This window comes from Acartia tonsa, chromosome 15 (genome assembly GCF_053477335.1).
Source record: "Acartia tonsa isolate MP-2025a chromosome 15, ASM5347733v1, whole genome shotgun sequence".
NCBI classification, from domain to species: Eukaryota; Metazoa; Arthropoda; class Copepoda; order Calanoida; family Acartiidae; genus Acartia; species Acartia tonsa.
Genome location: NC_137274.1, coordinates 15,569,358 through 15,583,049, shown reverse-complemented (window position 1 = coordinate 15,583,049; position 13,692 = coordinate 15,569,358). Strand labels below are relative to the sequence as shown.

The 13,692-nt window shown below is 33.0% G+C and overlaps 1 protein-coding gene across 1 annotated transcript in view; it reads right to left on the bottom strand.

Moving 5' to 3' along the window:
* Nucleotides 1-13,231, bottom strand: part of LOC145306938 (octopamine receptor beta-2R-like) — a 28,320-nt gene extending 15,089 nt beyond the window's left edge. The window contains exons 1-6 of the mRNA XM_080149277.1: nt 13,150-13,231; nt 11,851-11,949; nt 8,051-8,111; nt 7,413-7,501; nt 5,996-6,095; nt 5,261-5,376 (exon numbers count right to left, since the gene is read on the bottom strand). Of these exons, the coding sequence (XP_080005403.1) occupies nt 5,261-5,376; nt 5,996-6,095; nt 7,413-7,501; nt 8,051-8,111; nt 11,851-11,949; nt 13,150-13,187 (503 nt within the window). The 5' untranslated portion in view covers nt 13,188-13,231. The remainder of the gene's footprint in view (nt 1-5,260; nt 5,377-5,995; nt 6,096-7,412; nt 7,502-8,050; nt 8,112-11,850; nt 11,950-13,149) is intronic.
* Between the last annotated feature and the right edge of the window lie 461 nt (nt 13,232-13,692).

Here is a 13,692-nt window from a genome sequence, read left to right as displayed (position 1 = left end):
TCATAAAAAAATTTATATTAAATCTTCCAAAATTGGGGTAAAAATGTTCAAAATTATTAGAAAATTTTGTTTATAATTTTTCAAAAAATTAAAGGTCAATTTTAGTAGTGCAAGGGCGTATCGGGTTCGAAACCACTCAGTTTGATAGCCAACACAGACTTTGGGAAAACTGTCGGACAGATTTTTAAATCTCAGCCTGTGTACAAAGTTATTCAAAAAAAGGCAATTGGTATTTTTAGGCCATTTTCTAGTCCCTCCCTACCCCTTCAAATACAAATCGCTAGGTAATTATATAAAAAGGTAAAGTTGTTTTTAAGCCCCTTTTTATCTAGGTCTTGGGATAGTTTTAAGCTATATTTCTGCTTTTTGATTTGATTACTACATTTTAATACAGATATAAGGGGCAAATACAGTAATACTTTTGTGGATCTAACTGTTATATAAGAGTAGAATATGCAATCATTTCAGCCAAAAATTATTTAGTTGGCGTCTTTAAAATATCAATAACAGCAAAGTTTAAAGTTGAATAAACCAATAATATATAATATGGACCTACTCAAAGACGTCCGAGCATTTTTTTTTTTTTTTTGGTGGGGGGGGGTGGATTTTTATTTGTAGGTGAGGGGTGGGAGTGGTAAAATGTTATTGTTAAAAAAATTTTTTCAAAAGACGCACTGATTTTCTGGTAAGGATTATAGGGTTTCTACGCTTCCTAAATTGAACAAGAAACATATGCAAAGTTTGAAATCAAAAGGACAAGTCTAAATTAACGAAGTGAACTAACTGAATTGACGGACGGACCGACTCTAATTACAGAAAAGATTAGCCTTTAAAAAGTCAAAATGTTATTTTGACATTTTAATCATCTTTTGGAATTTTCAAATTTTACTTTTTTGTTTTTTTGTGTGTAAATTATAGCACAACCAATTGAACATCATAAATCAAGAAAATATTTTTTTCCAGTATGGCTTCGAAACCGCATAATATCCACAGGATTAAAACCGGTTCTTAGCCATACTGAAGAATCATGTATAGCATTGTTTTACAAACAATTTTCCACGAATTATAAAATGAAGATCATAAGATTTAACCTGTTTTGTTAGCCCGGGTCTTTAGCCCCTCAGCGCTTACTAAGATGGTTTTAATCTAGTAATTTTTTTCATTTTGATATTCCCGGATAGATGTCTATAATACGAAGCGATAAATAACCTTGTATTGTATATACATAGTGATCTTAAGGGATAAGACAATGGACGATTGAATAATACTTGTGTTGGATTCAGATTTGTTAATAAAAAAACGGCTGTGTCTAAACCATTGAACCATTAATTTTAATCTACAGAAGGGGTATTTACTTAGTTTTTAAACCAACGATATCTATAAAACTTTGGGTACTACAACAATTTATATTCCAATGTCTTCTCCCTCCATAATTGAATTGAGCCGTTTAATCAACTTAAAAATATTTGGATTATGGAAAGAAAACAAAGTATCAGGTTTTGTCTTATTTTCACAGTAGCGTTCCTCCAATTTCTAGCCCTTGCGGGGTCAGTTTCCTAACCCTGCGGGCCAATAATAAACATTTTCTTAACATAAAATAACTTGAAAAGCTGCTGTGAAAATACGACGAAACCCGCTACTTCGTTTTCTTTCCATGCTTCAAAGATTTTAATGTTTTGGAAAAAAAATGTTTCAACCAAATAGAAAGAATCTTCTAATTTTCTTAGAAAAAAGTTTTAAATATGAAAAACTGAAAACATTGAAAAAATAAATCCTGAAAACATCCAATGATAATTTTTCTAGTACTCTAGTAGAGTTAATAGTTATGTATTGCATCGTATTATAGAAAGCTTTATGCAAAGCACAAGTTGGTCTAAAGGACAAAGTGAGTTATAGAGCAGATGCTGAGCGATCAAAAACGGTTTTTAGAAAACATTTTAGGTGTTTAATGTATTAACCAGCGGCTAGAGGCCCTTGAGTACCCCTAGACGCCTCTAGGGGCACCAAATCTTTTAATTGGTTTTAAAACGAAAAAATAAAATAAGAATATTTTTTGGGGGGAGGGGGGATTTCTATATGGTTATTTTCTCTTTGTAGGATGGTGTTAACTTCCAAAAAATGATTATAAACCTTTCCATAGCCTACACTGAAGCTAAATTGTAAAGGAGAACCTTATCGGTTCAGTGGTTAGCGAGATGGTATACACAGACACACAGAGATTCCTTTAACAGATCTATAGACTGACGGACGGACGGGCAAATAAATTAATAGAGAGGCTTTACTAGAAAAAAAAATTGGATAATTTTCAAGTATAATAATGTTTTCATTAAAAAGAATTGATTTAAATCTTGTCAGACTATAATTAAGTTATAATATTAAGTTTTCAAAAAATAAGGTTTCAGAAGACTTCTTAAAATTTTAAGCTCTGGATCTTAAAATCATTTCAGTGGTGAGCCAGATCGGGGTGAGCCAACTTTCTACCAATGAGAGCACAGCATTTTCTGAAATTCCGCGCCGTGATTGGCTGAAATTCGGCGCACCCCGATCTGGCTCACCACTAAAATGATTTAAAGATCCATCTAAGTTGATGAATAAGCTATGATGGTAAAAGTACCAAAATTATTAACTTAATAATAGATATTTCTTATCATGTCATAAACAGCTTTCCGCGGATATAAAATGTACGACTGTAAGATTCATCCAGTTTTTAAGCACCGAGATGTCTAAGACACAGGCTAAAAACTGGTTTTAATTCTATGATTGTTCATTTTTATATTTTAGAAAACTAGATGTGATACAATGCTAGACATGATTTTTCAGTATGGCTAAGAACCGGATCTAATCCACAGGATATTAATCAGTTTCGAGAAGAGATACGGTAATAGTTATTTCTCGCATCGTATTATAAACGGCTTTCCGCGGATATAGACTTCGTCACCTCGGGGCTAAAAAAACTAGTTTTATCTTATAATTGTACATTTCTATATTCGTAGAAAGCTTGATATAATACGATGCTAGACATAGTTTTTTCGTATGGATGAGAACCGGTTCCTATCCACCGGATTCGAATGAATACGAGAAAAAATGTTACATAATGTCATTAAAAATCTTCAAAAATGATATACAATTTCAATTGAATTTTAGTCAGTTTGAATTAAGCAAAGTGTTTGATAATTGATCCTATAAACTAAAGTTAAACACTATGTATGTATGGTTTTAGGCTTTATAATCATTCCATTTTTTGATGCTTTATATAAAAGTAACAGAATCTCTATAGGTCTGTCCGTACCAAAGGATCTAGATAACCGCTGAACCGATATAGTTCTCCTTTACAGGGTAGCTTTTCGTAGGTCCTGGGAAGGTCTATAACTATTTTTGGAGAGGATACCACAATCCTCCCAAAATATTTAATTGTTGCCTCAAGGCAATGCTAATGTCGTAGAATATACGATGAATAAGAAACAGCTGATCTTAACATAGACAAATTATTAGATTAGTGCTACTAGATACCTCTAGGGGCATAGCGGTTAGTGTATACATAAGGTAACAGCATGAATTCTAAAAATCAGGATACTTAATATGACATTTACCATTACCTCGTAAGGGCGGGATTCTCCTTCGATATTGTAATGGGATGCGATACTCTAACACCCAAGGATATTAGATTAAGTAACATCCATCAGACAACCAACCCTTTGATTGCACGATCTTCGTCTGAGAAGTCCTAACTGTGCATGATAGTGAGTTGTGCCTGTTTATGGGCCAAGGCATTCCCCCTACTCTTACAATTTATGTCGCGCACCTGACAAAGCAGCAGTAGGAATCAACTTAGTAAAAAAAAACTCCCCTGGACCTAAAAAAGCTTTTCTGAAAAAGAGAACCCTATCGTTCTAGCGGATACAAAGACACACATACATCATGTTACTTTAAAAAAGGATGAGTATTTGGAACACAGTAATAGTGTCTGACTGATTATGACGTAGCAAAAAAAAATTGGCCAATGAGAGGCCACAATAAATTTTACCATTGGTCAATAACGGCCTCTCATTGGCTAATTTTTTTTGTTACGTCATAATCAGTCAGACACTATTACTGTGTTCAGTATATGTGAACAATTTTTAGTATCAGTGGCAAAGCTACTCTATAATTTACAATGTCCGTATGTCCAAATAAAACGTTTAGGAGGAAACGTAATTTTCTCGGTGCCTTTTCAAGATAGATGGTTGAAATTTAATGTCTTAATTATGGAGCATATTTAAGTATATAACATCCATGGTGGTCAGACAGCTTTTAAGCAGTTCATTTTGCTTTGTTACTTTTGAATGTTGTAATCATAGTTCAACTACTAAAAATTGTCCTACAGAAAACTTTTTTGCGTTAAAAGAAAATCAATTTGTTTCAATTAAAGCTCTTTTAAAACTTTTCCCCATTATTTACTATCCAACAAGGATGACAACATCCATGAAAGCAAAGCTCTAAAATCAGACGGCAGGACAATCATAGTTACAATTATTTTCATGTTTTAAACTATCAAACAACCAGGGGGAAGGGAATATTGGGCTGTTTATTACACTAGTCCCCATAAAACTATAATAACGTTTTCTTATTGGTTGGCTCAACAACTTTGATTGATTGCTTTATAAAGTTGAATGTCCAATCGTTTTATCCAACAGTAAGGGTTAATTTTGTGTATCATCATTAGAATGTACATCTATTAGTCGACCATTGTCTTATCCTTTTAGATCCTAGAGGAATTTGTACTTAATTTCAGTTTATTATGTAATAAAAGAAAAATTGTACATGAATTTGAATTAATCACCAAAAATTGGTTTTTGAAAAAAACGTAACTTGTCATCTAATAATAACTGTAAGATAAGAAAATCTCATCTCTAAGCAATGCCCCAAGTAGTAAGATTGAGATACCATTGTACATGGCCTATATTCTAACAAGAAATAATTGATTTTGATTTATTATTGATTACCTAGTATATGTTCCTAGCATAATAAGCACAGGTATGAATTTGGACTCTACGATAGAAATCCGTATTACACATGATCCTGGTAAAACGTCAATCTCATCTCTCAGCAATGCCTCAATTAGTCGGCCGTTGTCTTATCCCATCTAACAATTCTATAAGATAAGAAAATCTCATCTCTTAGTAATGCCCCAAGTCGGGCTAGATCCAAAGAAGATTGAAGAACCATTGTGCATGGCCTACGTTTTAACAAGAAATAAATGATTGTGATGTAAAATGATTACCTAGTATATGTTCCCAGCATAATAAGCACGGGTATCCAGAAGGTAAGAACTGAGGAAATAATTGCATAGGGTTTATTCACCACAAATGAACATGAATCAGGATTAGCCTCCATTTCCTAAAATAAGATTTATGGGGTCATGTGAAGGAAACGAAGCCATATTTTCACAGGAGCATTTCTCCTATTTCTAGACTCTTTGGGGGGGGCTCTAACCCTGCGGAGCCAATTGCCTAACTCTCCTGGGCAATCACCTAACCTAACCTAAAATAACCTTTAAAAATCTACTGTGAAAATACGACGAAACTGTACAGAAGTAAGAGCATCATCTGCTTGTAATGGGATGCGATACTCTAATGAAACAGCGTATATTGTCCAATAAAAAATGTCATACAATACAATGACCAATGGTAGGCCAGTATAAGATTTTTTTACCAATGGTCAATTACAATGTATACTAGCAAATCATTAGTCATTTGTATTGTATGACACTATACGCTGTTTAAACTCAAATGCCCACAGTTATAAAAGATTAAATAACATCCAAACAGACAACCAGAACTTTGATTGCATGACCTTTGTCTGTAAGTACTAACTTTGCATGGTAATGGTTATGCCTGATTATGAGCCAAGCATACCACAAATCTCATTGTTAGTTTCAGATGTCCCAAGTATTCGCAGAAAGCTGTTTATAATATGATGCAAGAAATAACTATTCTCCAAATCAATGAATTTACACCTGGATATGTTGTGGGGTGGTGTGCCAGCCCAGAAATATTGGCAGGAAGGAGATACTGGCAGGTAGCAGCCACACTGTTCCCATCATCACACATACAATCCTAAAAATCTTTACGTATTACAATATTACAATGAGTATAGATCTAGAAAATGAAAATAAAGAAATAATACAAAGAGTCTTATTATCTATAATATAAAGTAGATTAATGTCTTCATCTGTCAATTTATTCATTTTCTTTATGTTCTTAAGTCATATTTTTCTTAAAATTATTGTTCTGTTGAGTTCTGCAGTTATTAGTTTAAACCAACAACAAAATTAATTGGGATAAAAATCACAAAATTTATACATGTTTTTACGCTGTAGTAGAATAATAAGATTAAAGACCTTTCCATCTGCCTCCTATTGTTATTTTGGATTTCTTTCCCTTGTTGGTTATACCTTATTCTTAATTTTAAACATCTCTTGTTATGTAGCAAATTTAAAACTCTCAATTTTGAAAGATCTATTGAACAAATTTACCCAGCAAAATTATTTACTCTATTACAAATGATGATATTTGCTTCATGATAACTTTAACTTATCTGGTTGTAATAATAGATTTATATTCAAGAGTACGGAATTTATCAATTTATATCTAGTTATGTAACATTAAAAACTAGTCAACTTTAAAAAGTATATTGCTTAAATATACGTGGTAAAGCTTTTCACTTTACAAATGAAAATTGCTTCACGATCACTTTAACATACCTGGTTGTAATAATAGATTTATATTCAAGAGTTCTACATTTATCAATTTATTTCTAGTTATTTAACATTAAAAAACTAGTCAACTTTAAAAAGTATATTGCTTAAATATACGTGGTAAAGCTTTTCACTTTACAAATGAAAATTGCTTCACGATCACTTTAACATACCTGGTTGTTATAATAGATTTATATTCAAGAGTTCTACATTTATCAATTTATTTCTAGTTATGTAACATTAAAAACTAGTCAACTTTAAAAAGTATATTGCTTAAATATACGTGGAAAAGCTTTTCACTTTACAAATGAAAATTGCTTCACGATCACTTTAACATACCTGGTTGTAATAATAGATTTATATTCAAGAGTATGGAATTTATCAATTTATATCTAGTTATGTAACATTAAAAACTAGTCAACTTTAAAAAGTCTATTGCTTAAATATATGTGGTAAAGCTTTTCACTTTACAAATGAAAATTGCTTCACGATCACTTTAACATACCTGGTTGCTATAATAGATTTATATTCAAGAGTTCTACATTTATCAATTTATATCTATATCTAGTTATGTAACATTAAAAACTAGTCACTTTAAAAAGTATATTGCTTAAATATACGTGGTAAAGCTTTTCACTTTACAAATGAAAATTGCTTCACGATCACTTTAACATACCTGGTTGTTATAATAGATTTATATTCCAGAGGTCTGACAATGGCATAGTATCTGTCCAGTGAGATACAACACAGGTGCAGAGTGCTCACCTAGGTATAACAATAATCATCCTTATCGTTATAATAAAGTAACATGATGTCTGTCTGTCCGTTTTTTGTTTGTACCAAAGGATGTCGCTAACCGCTGAACTGATATGGTTCTCATTGTTTGTTGGAAGGTTTATAACTATTTTTGAGGAGGGTACCATCACCCTCCCAAGAGAAATCGCCCCTTGGAATTTTTGTTTAAAATAAACCTCAATCCCACCAAAACACACCCTTACCCCCCCAAAAGAAACGAAACCGCTAGTGATTTTAAAAGTAACAGGATATCCAGTGATAATTAAGGATAAGACATAGCCGATAAATTCATTTACATCCCCATTGATGATCCACAAAATTATCCCTTCTGTAGTTTACAATTAATGATTAAACGGTTAGACTCTCAAATAACAAAACAATCAAAAATCAATAAAAGTCCCAAGAATTATTTAGCCAATGAAAAAGAAAACGTTATCATTAAACTTTGGGGACTAGTGTAATAAACAGCCCAATGTCCCCTCCCTCCCACACAAATTCAGTTGTATTGTAAATACTTACTGTAGAGGCATAAACATCGATAGAGCTCCAAAGTTTGCATATAAAAATTCCAAACATCCACCTGAACAAAATATAAATAGAGCTCCAAAGTTTGTATATAAAAGTTCCAAACCTCCACCTGAACAAAATATAAATAGAGCTCCAAAATATGCATATAAAAGTTCCAAATATCCACCTGAACAAAATATAAATAGAGCTCCAAAGTTTGCATATAAAAGTTCCAAACATCCACCTGAACAAAATATAAATAGAGCTCCAAAGTATGTATATAAAAGTTCCAAACATCCACCTGAACAAAATATAAATAGAGCTCCAAAGTTTGCATATTAAAGTTCCAAACATCCACCTGAACAAAATATAACAAGGATGACAACATAATACTAAGCGAAGCACAAAATATTAATGGGCAAAGTCAGTTATGGATCATATGTTTACAGTTTAGTCTCGTACAAAATATGTAGAAAGTAGAAAATCACAAAACTTTTTTTAAAAGCGAAGCTTTTCTATAATTAGGGTCGGTCCGTCCGTCCGTACGTCCGTCCGAGATAGATAGCTTTTATTCGTTAATTTAGGCAGGTTAGAATTGTCCTATCGATTTCAAATTTTGCATGATGATTCCTGTAGTAGTTAGGTACGATTTAGAAAGCGTAGCAACTCTATAATCATTACCAGAATGTCCGTACGTCCATTTTAAACATGTTGATTTTTCTACTTTTTTAAACAATAAATTTTATGTGATCTAGTTATCCGTTTGATCTGATTTTTTGTATATTGATTCATGGGACAACAAAGAACAATAGTTTAAGCGAAGCAACTCTATAATCAAGTCCTAAAAATGTAAGTATGTCCAGAAACATTATCCCGTATCAAGCAGTTTTTGAACAAATTTACTTACAATTTTGCTTCAACTGTTTCGATTCTTTTATATTCTGATTATTCAGTTCAGACACTATACAAGTGTTAATGTCCGTTTGTCCTACCGTTTCAGTGCTTCGCTTTTATGGATGTTGTCATCCTTGTTTACATTAAATATGTTTATGTCTTTTGTAGCCTGACTGACAGACAGACCTACGGACCAAGTAAACTATATACAGGATGCTCGTAGGTACAGTTTTTTAAAAAAATATTTCAGTTGTCTATCCTTGATAGCAGATGAAAAATTTATGTTCAGGACCTATGAGAGGGTAAATTATTAAGGAGAACCATATCGGTCCACTGGTTACCGAAATTCTATGGTACAGATAGACAAACACACTTTTCTTGGTTGGTTCAAACTAGAAATGTTCAGTCTTTTGCATTGATACGTTTAATCTACAGATGGGGCAATTTAGTTTATCATAGCAGGACAACACTCCTTAGAGAAACTTATTGTAGATTGATACAGGTACAGCTGTTTAATAGATTTTCTCGTATTCATTCGAATCCGGTGGATAGGAACCAGTTCTCATCCATACGAAAAAACTATGTCTAGCATCGTATTATATCCAGTTTTCTACGAATATAGAAATGTACAATCATAAGATTAAAACTAGTTTTTTTAGCCGGTGCCTTCGGCACCACGGGGCTAAAAAAAACTAGTTTTAATCTTATAATTGTACATTCTATATCCGCGGAAAGCCGTTTATAATACGATACGAGAAATAACTATTATCATAACAGGACAACCCTCCTTAGAGAAACTTCTTGTAGATTGATACAGGTACAGCTGTTTAAGAGATTTTATAGTATATACACAGAGACACCCACACATCCTATCACTTTAGTATATACTTGCAGTTAAGCCTACTGTGTCGTTTGAGGCCTCTTGTGGACCTATATAAAGCTACATTGAAAAGGAGAATCATATCGGTATGGCGTTCTTGGTAATTTGTTATTATACTATCAGCTATGCCCCTAGTTTTAGTTTTTAAAAAATTCGGAAAAAAATTTTGTCCAGACAGACACACATCCTGTTACTTTACTATTTGGAATTAACAAAAATAATGCCTAATTTTCAGGGATATAAAGGGATAAGACAACGGCCGATAAATTAATGTGCATACCCAATGATGATACACTAAATTACCCCTTCTGTAGATTAAAATTAATGGTTGAAACCAATCAAACTTCACTAAAGTTCACAAAGTTGTTGAGCCAAGGAATAAGAAAACATTATTATAAAACTTTGGGGACTAGTCTAATTAACAGTCCAATGTCCCCTCTCTCTCTGCTAATTTTGATATCTTGTTATTGCAGCGCAACTGATGGATGAAATTGTTCGTGTTTCTTTTAATACCCAGGGAGGGAGGGGACATTGGGCTGTTGATTACACTAGTTCCCGAAGTTTTATTTTAACGTTTTCTTATTCTTTAACTTGACAACTTTGGGGACTTTGGTTTGAATTTTGATTGTTAGTTTATTAAATTAAGCTTTCAAACGTTTCAACCACTAATCTTACGCTATAGAAGGGGTAATTTTCAGTATCATCACTGGGGATGTACATCAATTTATCGGCCATTGTCTTATCCCTTTAGATCCCTGGTGTTTGCTTAATGGCGGAAACATTGTCAATTAATTCAGCAATAAAAGTCTTCAGTAGAGAGTCAGGGAGAAGACAATTGGTAAAAATTAATGTACATCCCCAATTATGATAAACTAAATTAAGATTATTGGTTGAAAAGTTTAGACATTACCTGTTTGAACCAACCAATCAAGATTGAATAAAAGAATCCAAAGTTTTGAAGTCAATGAATTATCAGTCTAATGTCATCTCCCTTCCTTGTATAACCCAGGGACATTGGGCTCTATATTAGAATAGTCCTCAAGGTTTCAAAATAACGTTTTCTTCAATTGTGGGATCAACAACTTTGGGAACATTATTTAATTTTGATTGGATGATTCATTAAGCTGAGTATCTAAACGTTTCAACCACTTATTGAAAGCTACAGAAGGGTTAATTTTGGTTATCTTTGAGGATAGTCATATATTTATTAGCGATTGACTTATCCCATAGATCTCTTTGTATAACCCCACAAATCCATGAGTGGACACCTTTCCCTCATTAATATTTTAAAATTTAACAAAATTAGGGTATTGCTTTGAAATTTCACATATCTTAGAAATTTTTTATAAGATTGATAGAGTTTTTTATACCAATTATTTAAAGGGATAAGTCAATAGAAGATAAATTAATGTATAGCCCCAATGATGAAAAACAAAATTACCCCTTCTGTAGAATACAATTAGTGGTTGAAACGTTTGGATACTCATCTAAATTAATCAACCAATCAAATTCACTTTAGTCCCCAAAGTTGTTATGCCAACAAATAAAACAACAAATTATAAAAACTTTGGGAAATATTGTAATAAACAGAATACTTGGATGTTGCAATAGGGGAATTATAAAAACAATTAGGTTGCTAATATAGTCCTTACATCTTGTTTAATATGTTTCTCCATGGTCAGGGGAGGGGATCATAATTGAGGGGTATATTTTTATATTAGCCAACTGTGAAAAACATTATATTAGGGTATGTAAGAACCCCACATATCCATCATTAGTCCAAACTAAAACTTTCAGTTGATGTTCCTAGAGTGAGGTGCGACCAGGTAGCATATTAGGTGTTATCTAAAAGTCATAGCTGTTACCTGCCAGTTATCTCATGGGATGCACTGCTAATCATAGCTGTTACCTATTATTTTATCATAAGGTGTTTCTAGAATGGAGTTCTACAAGGTAACATATTAGGTCCTCTGATGTTCCAAGAGTAAAGTGCTACAAGGTAGCATATTAGGTGTTATCTACAAGTCATAGCTGTTACCTGCCAGTTATGTCCTGGGAAGCACTGCCGGTCATAGCACAGGTAGCAACAACAAGATCAGCCACAGCAAGAGATACCAACAGATAATTGTTTACTCCCCTAAATACAGATAGTTTGATACAAATTTTGTATATGATAGTTTTTGTGATAGATGGCCAGTTAGCCATCGATGATAGCTAATTTTATAAGAATACACCTCTGATATAATATTTCATGGTGGTTTTCTTGTACACAAAAAAAGAGAGAGAGAGAGAACACTATTACAAAGAGAGGTAAATAATAACAGATTTACACTAAGCATATTAGGTCCTTTAATGTTTATAGAATAGAGTCCCAAAGGTAGCATATTAGGACCTCTGATGTTTTCAGAATGGTGTGCCCCAAGGTAGCATATTAGGTCCTCTGATTTTTAAAAGCAAAGTTTTTCTATATTTAGGGTTGGTCCATTCATCCATAACAGTTAGCTCTTTTCCTTAATATAGGCATGTTAGAATTGTCCTATCAATTCAAACTTTGCATGATGATTCCTAAAGCAGTTAGGTACGTTTAGAAAGCAAAGCAACTCTATAATTGTTACCAGAAGGATTTTTTACTTTTTTAACAACAAATTTTTATGTGATAAAATTATCTGATTGGTATGAATTTTGGAATACAGATTTCCCCGGACAACAAAGTACATTGCTATAAGCGAAGCATCTCTATAATCAAGTCCTAAAAATGTAAATATGTCCTTAAACAATGTCCTGTATTAAAACAGTTTTTTTACAATTTTATTTTGTTCGACTTTTATACATATATATTCTGACACTCTACAAGTGTTAATGTTCGTTTTGTTCTACCGTTACAGTGCTTCACTTTTTTGGATGTCATCCTTGTTCTAGAATGGAGTTCCCCAAGGTAGCAAATTAGTTCCTCTGATGTTTACATATAACTTTTATTTCTATTACTTCCTTCAATTTAAGTGATCATCTATAGAATTCAGAGCATCATCCACGTGCAATACTCTAACACCCAAGGATATTAGGACAAGTAACATCCATCAGACAACCAAGCCTTTGATTGCACGACCTTTGTCTGAAAAGTTTTAATTGAGCGTGGTATTGAGTTGCACCTGTTTATGGGCCAAGGCATTTCCACTACTCTTACTATTCATGTCGCGCACATGATAGCAGCAGTAGTAATCATTTTTAATGTTGTTATTACACGTTGTCGACCCAAGATTCAAACATATCACCTCCCCTAGCGACAAGCGGATGCGCTACGTGTTGAGCCACGATCGCCGGTTTACATATAACTTACCTTAAATGTTTATATGCATAAACGCTGATGATAACCATAATATTAGAACAAACAGCAAGAATTATTATCACAGCAAATACCAGGGCCTACATCGTATTGACAACATATTGGGCAGGTTTTAGCCAAGTCTTTTTTAAAATTATTAAATCTAGCTTCTAATTTCAAGTGGAACACAGTAATAGTGTCTGACTGATTATGACGTAACAAAAAAATAGCCAATGAGAGGCCACTATAAATTTTACCATTGGTCAATAACGGCCTCTCATTGGCTAATTTTTTTTTGTTACGTCATAATCAGTCAGACACTATTACTGTGTTCTTTCAAGTGACCATAGAAACCCCTTCCCCCTCCCCCAATCTCTTATTTCTAAAATAAGATAAGTTTTTTTTTCCATTTGTTTAACTCCTATGGGAGACTCTAGCCTCGTGGGGCTAACGTGTACCCAACCTAACCTAACATAATCTAATCCAGAAAAAAATACATTTTCCCCTTAATTTATTTTTGTTTAAATAAAAGGGGAGGGGTGTTTTTGTACTCACTGC